Source organism: Budorcas taxicolor, chromosome 9 (genome assembly GCF_023091745.1).
Source record: "Budorcas taxicolor isolate Tak-1 chromosome 9, Takin1.1, whole genome shotgun sequence".
Taxonomy (NCBI): Eukaryota; Metazoa; Chordata; class Mammalia; order Artiodactyla; family Bovidae; genus Budorcas; species Budorcas taxicolor.
Genome location: NC_068918.1, coordinates 79,155,306 through 79,174,365, shown reverse-complemented (window position 1 = coordinate 79,174,365; position 19,060 = coordinate 79,155,306). Strand labels below are relative to the sequence as shown.

The 19,060-nt window shown below is 40.2% G+C and overlaps 1 protein-coding gene across 1 annotated transcript in view; it reads right to left on the bottom strand.

Annotated features, from left to right (window-relative positions):
• The window catches only part of PLEKHG1 (pleckstrin homology and RhoGEF domain containing G1), a 147,920-nt gene that overhangs the window by 51,148 nt on the left and 77,712 nt on the right, over positions 1-19,060 (bottom strand). The window contains exon 4 of the mRNA XM_052645782.1: positions 982-1,051. Within this exon, the coding sequence (XP_052501742.1) occupies positions 982-1,051 (70 nt within the window). The remainder of the gene's footprint in view (positions 1-981; positions 1,052-19,060) is intronic.

Here is a 19,060-nt window from a genome sequence, read left to right as displayed (position 1 = left end):
GTTGTAAAGGATGCCCTTATATGTTTCAGAATTCTCTTACCTGGGTACAGAATATAAACTAACTGTCATTTAAGCTTTAAAATTCAAATCCTCTCCTTATATTTTTTTCTAAGCCATCAGTGCAACTTAAGAAGAAAGCAGGAGAATTAAAGGGCATATTTATGAGGCAGGATATTAATTCTGGTCTGTTTTTCCACTAAATGAGTAAGCTAGTGCTATATATATATATATATATATATATATATATGTTTATCTATATATATCTATGTATACATAGATATGTATATATATATATCTATGTATACATATATATGTATATGTATACATATATATATATGTTTATCTATACATATCTATGTATACATATATATGTATATGGCAGTATCTTAAATATATATATTTATATATGTGTAAAGTATTTCTATTCTTACAGATTTTTATAACTGATCTAGTCATATTTTATATGTACTTATTTTCCTAACATTCTTCTATTCTGGACTCTCCTCTTCCCAAGCTTAAAGTCTTTCTTAGGACAGATATGTAGCATCATTAAGTATTTATTACACAAGTTCTAAAACAACTGCTAAGTTATTGGGCTTCCCAGGTGGCTCTAGTGGTAAAGAATCCGCCTGCCAACACAGGAGACGTAAGAGATGTGGGTTCCATCCCTGGGTCGGGAAGACCCTCTAGAGAGGGGAATGGCAACCCACTCCAGTATTCTTGCCTGGAGAATCCCATGGACAGAGGAGCCTAGGGCCTACGGTCCACGGGGCTGCAAAGAATTGGACACAACTGAAGTGACTACACAACTTACTGAGAACTGAATTTTTTTTCCCCTGGCTAGTGGGGAGAAAAACCCCTCAGAGTGAGAGAGATCAGTGGTGAACTTCATCCAATATAGAACACATCAGTCATCTTAACTTTACAATGAAAACAGTGTGTCTCTGTCTCGGTTGGCTCAGAGAGATGAACCCTGCTTACCTTGGACACAAAGCACTCTGCTATGGCCACAGGATCATTTTCACAGTTTTCCAAGTCTTGCAGAAGTTCACTAAAAAAAAAAAAAAAAAGAACGTATCAGGCTGTGGTCTGAGGGTTGAGGACATTTTAAATAACTTAGAAGTTTAAACATTTACATGGCGTATAAGGAACCATTTAATTGGATATCTGAGGTCTTGTCATTACATCCAAGGCTTAGATAAGTGACTTGCCTGAGGTCATGGAGGAGCAAAGGCGTAAACATAAGTCTGACCTGCAACTTCCCACCCAGAGATAAGTCCTACTCAACGTTTCAGTCTGCCTGACATTTGTCAAAATCTGCACACATGCTCACACACACTTACTCATTCATCCCATAGCTTTCCAGGTACCAGACAGCACACAAAGCACTAAGAACAAATACACCAATGAGCCAAGTGAGATTATGGTCTCTTGGAGCTTGGAATCCACTGAAGAGTCAGACATGCAGTGAAAAATCACACTGATAAACAGAAAATTATAAACAGAGAGAGTGCTCTAAAGGAAAAATATGCCAGGGGAGGAAATCTCTTTCCTCAGATGAAAATCTGTATTATTTATTTTTAATGATTCATTAAGTAACTAACTGAATGACATTGCACTGTGTGGCTGTAGCATCATTAGTGTAACTAATCACCCATGGCCGCACACAGTTCTATGAATGGGGTTGCTGGGTCATGGAGCATTCTCATTCCAAACGTTAATACATCCCCAAATTATATTCCATGGAAGTTGTATTCATGTGTATTTTAATATGTTAAGTGTTTATTTTAATTACCGGTGTATTACATAGTTAATAAAAAGTTAGCTCTTCAGGAATTATGATAAAAATAGTCGTCTTTTTACAACAACAGTTCCTTGCTTTCTGTTTCTCATTCTCGACTACCACCCCCAGGAAACACTCTCAACTTTTAGCCATTTCGGCTGTAGGTATCTGGGTTTCCAAACATGCCGGCAATGAACTTTCATTATTTTTCAGTCTTAGGTATTTACTTCATAATTTCCCCTAGCTTCCTTTCTTCTCATCTTTCTCAACAAACTGTTAGGAAATTTAATTAGATTAAAAGTGAGAGCTTACATTTTAAAGACTACGTAAATATTATGCTCAGCTAAGCCTTGGAGTATACCATAGCTACTCTGCCTTTCTTGTACAACCATGTTCTCCCTGGAGTTGAAATGGTCTCATTTTTTTCCCCCCCGTTTGTTTGTTAGGTTTTCAAAGTTATTATTGTTCAGTTGCTAAGTTGTGTCCAACTTCTTGCGACCCTATGGACTGCAGCACACCAGGCGTTCCTGTCCTTCACTATCTCCCAGAGTTTGCTCAGATTCATGTCCACTGAGTTGATGATGCTATCTAACCATCTCATCCTCTGCTGCCCTCTTCTCCTTTTGCCTTCAACATTTCCCAGCATCTGGGTCTCTTCCAATGAGTTGGCTCTTCACATCATGTGGCCAAAGTATTGGAGCTTCAGCATCAATCACTCCAATGACTATTCAGGGTTGATTTCCTAAGTACAGTCTACTAATTCACCTTCAAACTTTGCGCCAGAAGTATAACTCATGTCTCACCAAGTTCAAACATTGGATCATTATGGAATGCATTCTCTCTTAGTGACCTCCTTCCTAGAGCCATCTGTCCTTCCAGTTCCATCTGGACAGGTGCTCTCTGGGTCTGCTGGGTCCTCTCTTCAACACCATCCTTATGATGTCCTTCCCTTAGCTCTTGTGTTGGATGCCCTGTTTCTTAGATAGCATTTAAGCTATAATCTCTCTTTTGGGAGAGTCTACCCTCCAGCAGCTTTCTGAGTAGGGGTAATAGGCAGCCAATTTTCTGAGGCTCTTTCTGCTTCAAAATGTTCTCCCTTCACACTTGACCAATCATTATCAATGGATATAGAATTCTTGATTGGAAATTATTTTCTGAGTATTCAGGGAGACATCTGCTGTAGTATGGATTCTAATGCTACTATTGAGAAGTCCAACATCATTCTGATTCATGATCCAGGTTACAAATGACCTGTTTTTCTATTCTGGAAGCTTTTAGAGTTTTCTCTTTGGTAATTAGATCTGAAATTTTGTGATGGTTGGTTTTGAGGTGAGTCTTTTTTTCATACACAGAAACAATTTGAATATTTGGGAAGTGTTCTTGATCATCAGTTCTCAAAATGCTGCCTGGGTTCTTAAGATCCCTTCAGAAGTCCAAAAGGCCAATATATTTTATAAAAATACTTTGACTGTATCAGATTTTTTATCTTCATTCTCTCGTGAGAGTACAGTGGCCTTTCCAGAGGCTGCATGACCTGTGATATCACAGATGGAAAGCAGAAGCAGATATGAGAATCCAGTTGTCTTCCAGTAAGTCAAACAGTAAAGAGATTTTTAAAAATGTAAAATAATTCCAACATGCAAAAAATGTTAATGGGAAGAGTAGTAAGTTTTTCTAGAAATCTGTGGATTTATTATTATTATTGAACACATTGATATTTTAATAACTTCACAGTTTTAATATAAGAATCTCTTGATGAAGGTGAAAGAGGAGAGTGAAAAAACAGGCTAAAACTCAACATTCAGAAAACTAAGATCATGGCATCCAGTCCCATCACATCATGGCAAATAGGTGGGGAAACAAAGGAAACAGTGACAGACTTTATTTTCTTGGGCTCAAAAATCACTGCATATGGTGATTGCAGCCATGAAATTAAAAGATGCTTGATCCTTGGAAGAAAAGCTATGATCAACCTAGACAGCATATTAAAAAGCAGAGACATTACTTTGCCAAAAAAGGTCTGTCTAGTCAGAGGTATGGTTTTTCCAGTAGTTATGTATGGATGTGAGAGTTGGACAATAAAGAAGTCTGAGTGCTGAAGAATTGATGCTTTTGGGCTGTGGTGTTGGAGAAGACTCTGGAGAGTCCCTTGGACTGCAAAGAGATCCAACCAGTCCATCCTAAAGGAAATCAGTCCTGAATATTCACTGGAAGGACTGATGCTGAAGCTGAAGCTCCAGTACTTTGGCCACCTGATGTGAAGAGCATACTCACTGGAACAGACCCTGATGCTGGGAAAGATTGAAGGTGGGAGAAGGGGACGACAGAGGACAAGATGGTTGGATGGCATCATTGACTCAATGGACATGAGTTTGAGCAAGCTCTGAGAGATGGTGAAGGACAGGGAAGCCTGGCATGCTGCAGTCCATGGGGTAGCAAAGAGTCAGACATGACTGAGCGACTGAACAACAGTTTTAATTTCTATTATGGTAGATAAAAACATCATAAATCATAAACAAAAAAAGCTTTTGGGGCACTCAGCAATTTTTAAGCATATATAGATCCTGAAAGTGAAAGTTTAGTCACTCAGTTGTGTCCTACTCTTTGTGACCTCATGGACTATAGCTCACCAGGCTCCTCCGTTCATGGGATTTTCCAGGCAAGAGTACTGGAGTGGGTTGCCATTTCTTTCTCCAGAGGATCTTTTCAACCCAGAGATAGAACCCAGGTCTCCCACATTGTAGGCAGATACTGTACCATCTGAGCCACCAGAGAAGTCAGATCCTGGGGCCAAAAAAGCTAAGGAACCTCTGTTCTTGAATTACAGTTTTAATATTTCCTCCCCTTCACTAGATTAGATACTCTAGACTATCTCATTTTTTCTCTATTTTCCATCTTCTTGTTTACTGTTCTGTGTTCTCAGAGTTCATCTTTTATTTTCTATCGCTTCTATTGAATTTTTTCATCTCTACTACCTGATCTTCAGCTTCAAAGTGTGTGTGTGTGTTTACATGTTCTTTAGGTACTTATGTTTCTCTTATTATTTTATAGGTGCAAAAATGTTCTCATATTTATAAGGAGGTGATAATGATGACTGTTGTTATTTGGGACTTAACTTTCCTGCTCTTTGCTTTCTGCTCCACAATCATTTTAATCATTCTGGCTTCTGTCATTCATGTTAGTGGTTCACCCCAAATATCTGGGGATTTTCATTTGTTCTCTCTTATTGGAAGGTAGGGCTTCCCTGGTGGCTCAGTTAAAGAAGTTGCCTGCCAGTGAAGGAAGAGTCTATCTTTGAAGGTAAGATACCACCAGCCAGCCGTAAGGTCTGCACAGAAGTGTACTTTTACAGAGTGTGCTCCTTACTCAAGCCAGCAATTCTCAAACATTTTGGTGTGAAGACCTGCTTACCTTTAAAAAATTCTTTATGTGGATTATATCAATACTTATTCAAAATTAAGGTTGCTATATAATTTTTAGAAGATCAATTAATGTAATTATATATTTAGTACAAGTTAATACAAGTAACTTTTTGTGAAAAATAAGATTTTATAAAACAAAATTTAGTGAGAAGAGTGGTACTGTTTTATACTTTTCAAATCTCTAATGCCTATCTTCATAGAACACAGATGGCTGCTCATGTCTGCTCGGCATTCAACAGCCTCACACAAATATATCACTGGAAAAGGAAGGAGTATTTTAGCAGCCTCTATGCATATCTTTCTTTGATAATACACTGAAACTCAACAAGTGGTAGTTTCTTAGAGGTTTGCTGGGGTCTGAAACCATATAATCCTATACCTGCTACATTGAAATCCTCTGATCTAGCTTGCACTTTGAAAGGAACTTTTACCATTGCATGATTTCAGGACAGACCCAATTTCAAACATTCTTCCCTACTATTCCACAAAACATACCATTTGTAAGGTTATTTTTGTTTGGAATATATAGTTCTGATAATTTTATCAATATCCTTTATGATGGATGTGCTTAGTTGCTCAGTCGTGTCTGACTCTTTGTGACCCCATGGACTGTAGCCCACCAGGCTCCTCTGTCTATCTGGATTCTCCAGACAAGAATACTGGAGTGGGTTGCCATGCCCTCCTCCAGGGGATCTTCCTAACCCAGGGATCGAACCCAGGTCTCCCACGTTTCAGGCAGATTCTTTACCACCTGAACCACCAGGGAAGCCCTTTATAGAAGGATGGCTGTGATTAAATTAAAGATAGCTGAAATTTCATCACTGGGATCTAAATACTGGATGAAGTAAAATAAAAGGTCAAACAAAAAGAATAGCTAAAAAGGCAACATATCTGGACCAGTGTTTCCCACTGTTGGAGGATGGAGTGCTCTGGATGTAGGCTATGTGACCAGGCCTTTCAATATTCTTCTGTTTCTAAAGAGAGAAGAATTTTGAGCAGAATCCATCATATTTTTCATACTTCCAAGGCTTAATAGAAATACTCCTTGACAATATTTAACTCCCTCTGTTCTCAGTGTTATGCTCATTAAGCTCCTCTTGGAGCTTTAATTTCAACTCCAGCTGGGATCTCCTGGTAGCACAAAGTGTCTTGAGGACCCACCCAGGCTCTAGTATAGCTCACCTGTAAACGAATGGCATTCATTGTTCAGGAACCAGAACTGGGAGGGAGCTCAGATGCCTTCCAGTCCTACTCCCAAATTTTAAGATGAGGAAACCAGGGCTCATAAAAGGGAGGTGGCTTACCTTAGGTCACACAGCAAATAATTAATAGGCATAGCTGGGCTTAGTATCAGGGCTTGTGAATCCCAGTCCCACACTATTATAAACACACCTATGGAAAAATTTATTCTTCAGATTGACTCAGGAAAGCTGAGGGCTAGTCTCCATATCATGGTGTCTTCAACCTGCTAGCGCCTACCTGGGAGGCCTTGTGTGAGTCATCATGGGAAGCTTTCCTTTACAACCCTTTTATAAAATAATGGAAACAGTGAGGAGTCAGGCCTGATTTCCTTCACACACCTGTCATCAGAGCAACCATCCTGATACAGCTGGCTGACCACCCTGTTAGCTCTCCATTCAACACAGTCATTACTGAAAGCCTCATTTGTCAGGACTGTTATAGGCAGGAGGGGATGGGGTAAAGAACATGGACAAAAGCTCTGTCCTACGGTACTTATGTTCTGATCAGGGGTGATAAATGTCAACAACTGAAGAAATAAAGAACACAATGTAAAACAAAAGACAGCAAGTGTCGGCAAGAATGTGAAGAACTGGAACCCTCATACATTGCTGATAGGAGTGCAAAATGGTGCAGCCTCCATGGAAAGCAGTATGGAGGTTCTCCAAAAATATTAAGAGTAGAACTAACATAGGTCCAGCAATCCAGCCCTGTGGTATGCTATGCTATGCTCAGATGGTCAGTTGTGTCCTACTCTTTGTGACCCTGTGGACTGTAGCCCACCAGGCTCCTCTGTACATGGGATTTTCTAGGCAATAATAGTGGAAGGGGTTGCCATTTCCCATTTCGTTCTCCAGGGGAATCATCCCCACCCAGGCATCAAACCTGGGTCTCCTGCATTGCAGGAGGATTCTTCACCAACTGAGCCACCGGGGAAGCCCAATCTTGGGGTATTTACACGAAAAATTGAAACCAGGATCTTGAAGAGCTGTTAGCACTGCCACACTCGTTGCAGAAGTATTCACAACAGCCAAAACGTGGCTACAACTTAAATGTCTGTGAATGGATGAAGATGAATAAGGAAAATGTGGCATGTATGTATATGTATTTGTGTGTATATATGTGTGTGTGTGCATGTGTGTGTGTGTGTATGTATACAGTGAAGTATCAGTCTTAAAAAAGAAGGAATTCTGTGACAACATGGATGAACCTTGACACGATGCCAAGTGAAAAAATAAAAAAAAAGTCACAGAAAGACAATTCCTGCATGTTTCCACTTATATTAGAAATCTAAAATAGTCACACCCATAGCATCAGATAGTAGAATGGTGGTTACCAGGGCCTGGGGGTAAGAGTAAATGGTTGAGCTATTACCTAAGATGCATCAAGTTTCAGCTAAACCAGATGAATAGGTTCTAGAGATCTGCTGTAACATAGTATCTAAGTTAACAATAACATGTGTCTGAAAGTGGCTCAGTCATGTTTGACTCTCTGAAACCCCATGGACTATATAGCCCTCCAGGCTCCTCTGACCATGGGATTCTCCAGGCAAGAATATTGAGGTGTGTAGCCATTCCTTTCTCCAGGGAATCTTCTCCACCCAGGGATCGAACCGAGCTCTCCTGTATTTCAGGCAGATTCTTTACTGTCTGAGCCACAAGGGAAGTATTGAACACTTAAAAATTTAAGAGGGTAGGTCTCATGTTAAGTGCTGTTATTATAATAAAATAAAAATTAAGAAAAATAAATTTTATTTCTTTACCAGTAGAAACTCATACACCATAGTACAATATTGCTTACTAAGAATGCTTATGTGAAAAATAGCAAAGGGTTGGTTTTACTGAAAAGTAAAACAAACACAACAGAATATAATACTGTACTACGTGTTATGAAGGGCTGGTGGCTCAGTGGTAAAGAATCTGCCTGCCAGTGCAGGAGACGTGGGTTCGATCCCTGGGTCAGGAAGATCCCCTGGAGAAGGAAACGGCAACCCACTCCAGTATTCTTGCCTGGAATCCCATGGACAGAGGAGCCTGGTGGGCTACAGTCCATGGGGTCACAAAAGAGTCAAACATGACTCAGCAACTAACTAACAACAACATGTTATGAAGGAAATAAAGACAGTGTAGCAGAATCTGCCTGAGGCTGGGTGGGTGGGTGAAGGAGCACTGGAGCAATCATAGAATGTTCTCTGAGGAGGTGATATCTAAGTTTGGGGAGGGTTGGAAGAGAAAGACATTTAAGAAATTGGTCATGAGTCTAAGGACAGAATGAACATAGTGTGTTTTTGTGGGTAGTATAGAAAGGAACCCACCAGCTGCTGTTTGGTGAACAACAGGGAGTGTGGGAGATATGGAAAACAACTAACTAGAAAACAGTACACCATGTACTACGGGAACAGAGATGGGGCCATGGAAAGAGGGATATCAAGGACTCCATAAAGACCAGAAACAGGCTGTCCTTCTAGAGTTACAGCCTAGTGGGGTGGAGACTAGCTTTTTCATTGCATCAGTGAAACTAATGAACAACTTTGCAAGTATATTAGCAGGAAGAAGTGACTCATAGATTGTGTTTTGTACTCAGAGCTAAAATTAGAGTCATTCTACCTTCAGATTTGGGGTATTTTCCCTTTTCCTGCAGCAATTGTTCCAAATATTTCCTCCCTTTTGTGCAGCATTATGAAAAAAGAAAATATTATTTCTTACTAGAGTTCATATTCCTTGTTTGGATGGACAGTTAAAAGAAACACAGTTCTCTTTCACAGAACATATTCTATGTAAGATTTTCTCTGACCACTGATGTGTACTTGAATTCAGGAATTGCAATAAGACCTTGACGATTCTACTGCCTTCCACTGAACAAGGTTCACGAAGGGGCCTCTCCTCTTCTGGTCTGCAATAGACTCTAAGCTCCATGTCAGCTGGTATTTACAGAAGCACATATGGATTAGGAAACAGAAATGGAGTGAGGTTAATAGTATCAAACATTCCATTAAATTCACTGATATGCTAACACTGGTCTTGAAAAGTCTACTTGAAAAAAGTCTATGGGTAAAAATATATTTCTACCACTGGGCAATAGTTGAAGACATTTTGATGGTATGAAAATGCATTAACATAAAAGATAACTGCTCCCACCTTGCTCTGACTTATTGTTGTATGTATCTCATGATTTGGAATGTTCAAGCTGGATTTAGAAAAGGCAGAGGAACCAGAGATCAAATTGCCAACATTCTTTGGCTCATAGGAAAACAAAAAGGGTTCCAGAAGAACATCTACTTCTGCCTTATTGGCAAAGCCTTTGACTGTGTGGATCACAATAAACTGTGGAAAATACTGAAAGAGATGGGAATACAAGACCACTTGATCTGCCTCCTGAGAAATCTGTATGCAGGTCAAGAAGCAACAGTTAGAACTGGACATGGAACAACAGACTGGTTCCAAATCAGGAAAGGAGTACATCAAGGCTGTATATTGTCACCCTGTTTATTTAACTTATATGCAGGGTACATCATGAGAAATGCTGGGCTGAAGGAAGCACAAACTGGAAGCAAGATTGCTGGGACAAATATCAATAACCGCAGATATGCAGAAGACACCACCCTTATGGCAGAAAGTGAAGAACTATAGAGCCTCTTGATGAAAGTGAAAGAGGAGAATTAAAAAGTTGGCTTAAAACTCAACATTCAGAAAACTAAGATCACGGCATCTGGTCCTATCACTTCATGGCAAACAGATGGGGAAACAATGGAAACAGTGACAGACTTTATTTTCAGAGGCTCCAAAATCACTGTAGATGGTGACTTCTGCCATGAAATTAAAAGATGTCTGATCCTTGGAAGAAAAGTTATGATCAACCCAGACAGCATATTAAGAAGCAGAGACGTGATTTTGCCAACCAAAGTCTGTCTAGTCAAAGCTATGATTTTTCCAGTGGTCATGCATGGATGTGAGAGTTGGACTATAAAGAAGTCTGAGTGCTGAAGATTTGATGTTTTTGAACTGTGGTGTTAGATAAGACTTTTGAGAGTCCCTTGGACTGCAAGGAGATCCAACCAGTCCATCCTAAAGGAGATCAGCCCTGAATATTCATTGGAAGGACTGATACTGAAGCTCCAATACTCTGGCCACCTGATGCAAAGAGCAGACTCATTGGAACAGACCCTGATGCTGGGAAAGACTGAGGGTGGGAGGAGAAGGGGATGACAGAGATGAGACAGTTGAATTGCATCACTGACTCAATGGACATGAGTTTGAGTAAGCTCTGGGAGTTGGAGATGGACAGGGAGGCCTGAGGTGTTACAGTTCATTGGGTCACAAAGAGTCAGACACGACTGAGTGACTGAACTGAACTGAACTGACCCCATGATTTGCTTTCTAAACAACATTTCAAAGGAGAAAAGAAGCATGACCCAAATAAATATTTTCTTAAGACGTAAGTTACTTGCTCTGGGATGCTTTCACTGATCCCTCAGATAAAATCAATTCCTTGCTCCTCAGAGTTCTCGAAGTAAAGTTTTGTTCATTCCTTGGGTGTATGACTTACTGCCTCTGCTACACAACAATGTCATTCACCTCTAGACTAATAGATTTAGCCTAGTGTCTGACATGCAACAGTGACTCAATATGCTGCTAAGTCACCTCAGTCGTGTCCAACTCTGTGACCCCATAGACGGCAGCCCACCAGGCTCCCCCGTCCCTGGGATTCTCCAGGCAAGAACACTGGAGTGGGTTTAGGTATACCAAATAAAAAGAAAGGGTAGTACTTTCCTGGTGGTCCAGTAGTTAATAATCCACCTGCCAATGCAGGGACACAGGTTTGATCTTGGGAAGATCCTGGTCTGGGAAGATCCCATATGCTGCAGGGCAACTAAGCTCATGTGCCACAGCTACTGAAGCCCACACACTCAAGAGCCCGTGCTCTGCAACAAGAAAAGTCACCACAAAGAGGAACCCGTGCACTGCAACTAAAAAGTAGTCCCCCACTCACCGCAACTAGAGAAAGTCTGCACACAGTAATGCACTGTAGTCAAATAATTAAATTTAAAATGAGAGAGAGAGTTGAAGGCAATAGGAAAATTTTCCTCTCATCTTTTAAGGAAAGAAGAGAGCTCAGATGATAGTAACTTGCTAAAAAATAATTTAAAAATAAAATTCTGACGTAGAAAAATGGTCTCTACTTCCTCAAAGATTCAAATTACAGTCTAGATAACTCTTCTGTATTTCAAGAGAGGGACACTGTGTAAAAACAATTGACATCTCTTTAACATGCAGTTAAGAAAAAAAAAAAAGTTTTGGAAGTTTAGGTAACAAGTTAAACTGGGGAAAGTGGTTTCTTTGGCCTGAGCTAGTTTCCTGACCATTTGGGAATTTCTTTCAGACACCAAAACAGAGTCTTAAATTTCTAGGCTATCATAGGGATTATGAGAGAAAGATTTGGCTAGAAAAAAGACAACAAAAATGAAATCTCAATTGTATTTCAAAACAGTTCATGTTGGAAGATTTCATGAGATAACAATTTGAATCTAGTAATATGCCAAAACAGAACAAAGACATTACAAGGAAATAAATTATACATTACTGTCATTTATGAACATGCATGAAAAAGTTCTTTAAAAAACACAAATTAAACTCATCGTGCACAAATACATGAAACATCATGGCCAGGCAGGGCTTACGGGTGCACGTGTGCTAAGTCACTTGGTGCTATATGGCTCAGTTGCTTCAGTTGTGTCCAACTCTTTGTAACCCCACGGACTGTAGCCTGCCAGGATCCTCTGTCCATGGGATTCTCCAAGTAAGAATACTGGAGTGGGTTGCCATTCCCTTCTTCAGGGGATCTTCCCAACCCAGGGATTGAACCCACATCTCTTATGTCTCCTGGACTGGCAGGCAGGTTCTCTACCACTACTGCCACCTGGGAAATCCAGAGTTTATTCTAGTAGTATACATATGATTCAAATCAGAAGGCCTATTAATATAATTTGCCACGTTATGAATAGGAGAAAAATCATATACTAATTTTCTTAAAGGATGATTACACATTCAATAAAAGTCAATATTCATTCACACTAAAATCTCAGCAAAATAGAAGTAAGCGTCTAAATCTCAGAACAAACATCATAATTAATGGTGAAACTGTTAAAGAATTCCTGCTAATGTCAGAAAGAAGTTAAGAATGCAAGAATCTAATTAGCACTGTTTGAGAAGACTTACTGCAAGCAGTAAGACAAGAAAAAAAAAAATACATATGAGGGGCAGAAGAACTGTAAAGGAAAGCAAAAAATTCTCCTTTTCAAACACCATTGTCTACATAGAAAACCTAAAAGGGTCTATAAACAATTAGAACTGATGGGACAGTTTAAAAAGTTGGTTGAATATAGTGTCAACATATAAAAATTGAAAGCATTCTTACATGACAATAACAGTGAATTAAAAAATAGGAAAATATTCTAGTCAAAAATAACATTAAAAAGAATAAGTGTTTAAAAGTGACATGTATGAATGTGATGAAGAAATTACAAAATGTTATTATAGGGTATTTTTAAAAAGCTTGATTAATGAGACATTATTGGGTTGGATGGCCCAATATTATAAAGATATCACTGCTGCTGAAATTAATCTGTAAATTAAATCAAATTCCAATAAAATTCCCAAGAGAGCTCCCTTCATGGAACTTGATGAACTAAAGCAAAAAGAAATGAAAAAATCACTTGACAGTGCAAAGAGTTAAGAAACGCTAAGTCACTGTAGAAGAAGAGAAACAGGGGTTTAATAATTAAGGTGATGTGGTATGGGGTAAGGATGGACAAAGAGACCAACACAGCACAACAGAGCCCAGAAACAGAAGCATCCATACAGGAAAGATGTATTTTTCAGTCTGTGGTGACGGGACTATGGGCTGGTTATATGAAAAGAGGGTTTTTTTTTTTTTCTTTTTCTTTTCTTTTTTGGCTGCACTGCATGACTCGCATATCTTACGTTAGTAAGTTCCCCAACCAGGGATTGAAAACACACCCAGATGAGACTGGGCATGTTCAGGGTGGTATGACCGTAGACAAAACATTCCCTCAGCCGTGAAAGCACACAGTCCTAATCCAGTGGACTTTCAGGGAATTCCCTGAAAATAAGGATTTCGATTTCCTATCACATACCACATTTCTATCAATTTTAGATTAAAGATGTAAGTGAAAAGCAAAAATTTAAAGACTTTTAGGAAAAAAATATAGAGCATATTTATGAACTGAGCATACTTGTTAAAGAGATAAGTTTTTAAACAGACACAAAATTCTCATCCTATAAAAATTACATTTACTTAGAGTAGTTAAAAATCATGAATTTTATAACTTCTTTTCAAAGAAGCCATAATTAAAAGACAAATCTCATACTAACAGAGGACTACAATTTGCATAATCCATAAAGATCTCCAGACAGACTCATCAAGCACTCCTAAACAATCATAAGAAAAAGAAACATCTTGACAGAAAACTGGACAATGAGTAGGAACCAGAAATTCAGAGAAGAAATCAAAGCGGCCAAAAAACAAGAGAAGAGGCTTAGTCTTGTTGCAATCAGCAAAATGCAAGGTAATACAGCCCATAATGGAATATTACATTCAGTTAAAGTAAGCAAAGTAGAACTAGAAATCTCAAAAGCACCATGGTGTGAAAAAACGTATAAAGACTGAGACAGTGCATGCCGTGCTTGAAGTCAGGTAAAGCACACTACGTGCATACACGTAGAGCATGGCGACACGAGATCATGCTTGGGGGTGAAACACCAAGTCTTGGATGATAGTTACAGTGATGGTGGTATTTTGAGCCAGATTATACTGGCTTTTCTGAGCCAATTCTGTACATCTCTTCCTAATTCCCTGATCAGTAAGGTCTTCTTAGTAGCCTGAAATCTGCTGTAGGTGTGTTTATACCATAGAAATTGGCAGACACAAATCTCAGATCCCTCCTCCCTTGTCCTCACCCTGGAGAGCTGGCACACCAGCACATCACTGTGCCATTCTCCATAGCGTGGAAGGCAAATCAGAGGGGCATAGCAGGGGCTCAGCATTACTGGTAAAAGTTTTACACCTTCAAGCATTTCTAAAGCAAATATGGCATAAAGGAAGGCCCTGATGGAATAGGGGTGCTTCATAAGTGTTTATCATATGCTTTCCTGTATTTTGGAAATACTTCCTGAAAAACAATCTAATCAGCTAAAATTTTCCAAAGTGTTAGTTGCTCAGTCATGTTCGACTCTTTGGGACCCCGTGGACTGTAGCTCGCCAGGCTTATCTGTCCATGGGATTCTCCAGGCAAGAATACTGGAGTGGGCAGCCATTTTCTTCTCCAGGGGATTTTCCCAACCCAGGTCTCCTGGATTGCAGGCAGATTCTTTCCTGTCTGAGCCACCAGAGAAAAATTTTCAGGACAGCATAAAACCATTTTCTTTTTGCCCTCTTTAGTTTTAGAGATTTAAATCTTGCTGAGTTGGGTGCAATAGTATTATATTATATTGAGAAATCTGTACCTGAACTAGTAAAAACTTTAAAATCATTTCAAGCCTTAACCATAGATTTGCCAGATAGTTGTATCTTTGAAATCAATTGATGTAGGGTATAGAACAGAGGGTTCATAAGAGGCATTAACATAAAATGTCACATCGATACTGTTATTTAATGAAATATAATAGTAAAGACATTTAAGCTCTAAATTTAGTCCAGAGTTAAGAGAAAGGAAATAAAAGTAAATAGGGACAAAATAATACAGACAATTAACTGTAAAAATTAAACAGAAAAATATTCTTGGAAATAAAAAAAAAGAAAGAAATATTAGTTGAGAGTCAACAAAACCAGGTGTTTAAAATAGGCTTCCATCAATAGAAGATGTGGTACATATATACTATGGAATATTACTCAGTCATTAAAAGGAATAAAATAAGGCCATTTGCAGCAACATGGATGAACCCAGCGATTATCATCCTGAGTGAATTAAGTCAGATAGAGATAGGAACATGTCATATGATACCACTTATCCACAGAATAAGTGGAATCTAAAACAAATGAAACAAATGAACTGATTTACAAAACAGAAACAGACTCACAGACTTAGAGAACAAACTGATGTTTACTAGAGTGTGAAACTGCAGTACTTTGGCCATCTCATGCGAAGAGTTGACTCATTGGAAAAGACCCTGATGCTGGGAGGGATTGGGGGCAGGAGGAGAAGGGGACGACAGAGGATGAGATGGCTGGGTGGCATCACCGACTCGATGGACGTGAGTCTGAGTGAACTCCGGGAGTTGGTGATGGACAGGGAGGCCTGGTGTGCTGCGATTCATGGGGTTGCAAAGAGTCGGACACAACTGAGCGACTGAACTGAACTGAACTGAAGGGGCATTTGGGCAGTTTGGGATTGACATGTACAGGCCGCTATATTTAAAATGGATAACCAACATGGATCTACTGTATAGTACTGGGAACTCTGCTTAATATACTGTAACAATCTAACTGGGGAAAGAATTTGAAAAAGAACAGATTCATATGTGTGTGTATATACATATATACATATAAAACTGAATCACTTTGTTGTACACCTGAAACTAACACAACATTGTTAATCAACTATACTCTAGTATAAAATAAAAAGTTAAAAATAAACAAAATACAAAACTTGAAATAGGCTAGGTTGGTTTTCTGGCTCTATGTCCTTGAGCAAAGGGCTTTCTATACTGTTTCCTCTGTCCAAACAATGTGCATACATTTTGCATCTTATCTGCCTCAGGGCTGCTGAGAGGATGAAAGGAGACAATGTTTGTGCAGGAGATTTACCAATGTGATCTACCAAAGGGACGGGCATGAGCACCACCAGCTAGAATCATGCCACCTCTGATGGCTCACCTGTCATCATCACCCTGACTCAGGCTTACGTTAGTCACGTCTGATTTCCTTGTTCAGCAAAACCAAAGAGAGAAGCACAGAGAGCAGTTCAGGCATATAAATGTCACGCGAGCATACGTTCCTCGGTTCTTTGTCTCGTCGCAACAAAGATTTGGAGCAACGGACATTAAAGCCCTCGGTGCATCACAGCCCTCGGGTCTTGGACAAACCGTGTTATAGCTCTTAGGCAAATCAGTGTCACAGCTCTATCTTATTTAGAAGATAGCAGGAGAATTCATCCTCGAAGCGTGAGGGCATGCCAACCCAAAGACTTGAAGGGAAGAGAGTGGAGGAGCGCGTGGGGGAGGAGAGAGAGAGGGAGAGAGAGAGAGAGAAAGAGCGCACGCATGCGGGAGAGAAAGAGGAGAGAGAGCCCTTTGGCTCCTCCTTTTATATGTTTTCCCTCCACCCGGGCCTGCCCTATGCAAATTGGGCTTAGCCAGGAGTGCTGTTTGTTCTACCTGAAGTCTTCACTCTGGTCCTCGGACCTTCTTTTGTTCTATTTTCGCTGGCTTTCCCCTTCCTTGTCTTTTAGCCACCTCCATTTTGGACTCCTTTTCCCTATTCTACCTACCTAACATAAAGACCTGTCTTCCATCTTTTGCAGCTGAGGTCCCTTCTTGTTGACACTGGGGGCTACTACTGTCTTGTCTTCCTTTAAATTAGGAGACACAGGAAGGTTTAAACTCCAAGGAGTAGAAAACTCTGCCTGCCTGGACTGTGCCACAATGCCACAAATCAAGACCTGAAAAGCAGGGCTCTGTTCTGGCAGGAGGGAATGTGGCTAAATGCCTGGGGCTTGGAGTCAGAGAAGCCCAGACTTACATAAAGCAATAATGCACATAAAGCTCTATGGCCTCTGGCATGGACAAGCACTAGATAAACAGTCATTATAGTTGACAGACAGCCAAACCACCAGAAAGCTGAGGCCAGGGCCTCCCAACGCTAGGCCTGATTCCTCTTCCCGGGTTACTGTACCATCAGGGAGCTCTGGGTGGAGAAGCCACTCATGGTTCCTCGGACTATTACCCTCAGAGCTGCTAAATGAAGCCTGCTCCAACATCAGCACGTTACTAATGCACATGCAGATTCCAAACTCCCTAATTCCATTTTCTAATGCCATTCTTCTATTTTCTTATTACTGTATTTATTTTATCTAGACAGTGGCTCTCAACCATGGCTGCACATCTCTTGTTGTTGTTCAGCTGCTAAATCCCAATGTGTAGTCGGGGTTTAGAACCACTGTCTTGGAACCTACAAATTGGTTTTCAAAGTCTACTGAGTCCAACGAAAGAGATGTTGCAACATTGGCTTTTTTCATATCCCAGGCTTTCAAAATTAAGGGATAGGTTGATAATTTAAACATGTCTCCCAGAGGCCAGGCTTGGGCTAGGTGTTTGGGATCCACATGGATGTTAAGGAAAGCCAAGGAGATGTGGATCCTACCCTTAAGGACCTCACATATACTAACTTCAGTATTATAATTTACACTCCGGTTGAGTGACCTCATGATGGGGCATTATAGAACTCTCTAAGGAGGTTTTACTGTAACTCTGCACTTCCCAGGTGGTACCAGTGGCGAAGAATCTGCCTGCCAATGCAGGGGACACAAGAGATACAGGTTTGATCCCTAGGTTGGGAAGATCCCCTGAAGGAGGGCATGGCAACCCACTCCAGTATTCTTGCCTGGAGAATTCCCATGGCCAGAGGAGCCTGGGGGCTACAGTCCATGGGGTCGCACAGACTCGGACACGACTGAAGCGACTTAGCACACAGGCAAGCAATGAACCTTAGAGAGATGGGAAGATGTGAGCAAGACTTGAAATGAGGAAGGGCATTATGTCCCAATACACCCACTATATGTTGAAAATGTCCGAACTCAGAAATGCATTAATGATTTCCCTGGTGGTCCAGTGGTTAAGAATCCGCCTGCCAATTTCAGGGACACAGCTTTGATTCCTGGTCTGGGAAGATTTCACATGCCACGGGGAAGCTAAGCCTGTGTGCCACAACAACCAAGCCATGCTCTAGAGGCTGTGCTCAGCATCAAGAGAAGTCCCTGCAACTAGAGAAAGCCTGCAAGCAGCAATGAAGAAGCAGCCAATCCAAAATAAATAACAAATTTAAAGATGCTTTAAAAATACACTTGATCAACTGAACACAAGAGCCTCGCCTCACCTACCTTAAATGTGTTCAGAACACTTACATTAGCCTCCAGCTGGGCAAAACTATCCAACACAGAGCCTCTTTGGTAATAAAATGTTGACTGTCTCATGCAATGTGTTGAATACTGTACTAAAAGTGAAAACAGAGTGATTGTTTACCACTGTGATAGGGTGCCTGCCTGAGAGCTGTAGCTCACTACCTGGGGAGGGGTGGGGGAAATAAAAATTCAAAATTTGAAATACAGTTTCTACTGAACAGATCTTGTTTTTGCACCAATGTAAAGTAAAAAAAAAAAAAAAAAAAAAAAAAAATCACGAGTTGAAACACTGTAAGCCGGGGACCATCTGTATCCTCTCTAAAATTCCCCAAAGAATATAGGCATGACCCAGTTGGTAGGCAAACCCAGATATGTTGGAAACCAGAGTCTGTGCTCTTTACCTGCTCTTTATCTGGTCTTCCAAGAGGTACTACGAATATAATAACCGATAAGCTCACTCCATCCCCTTCAGCTCCCTGTCTG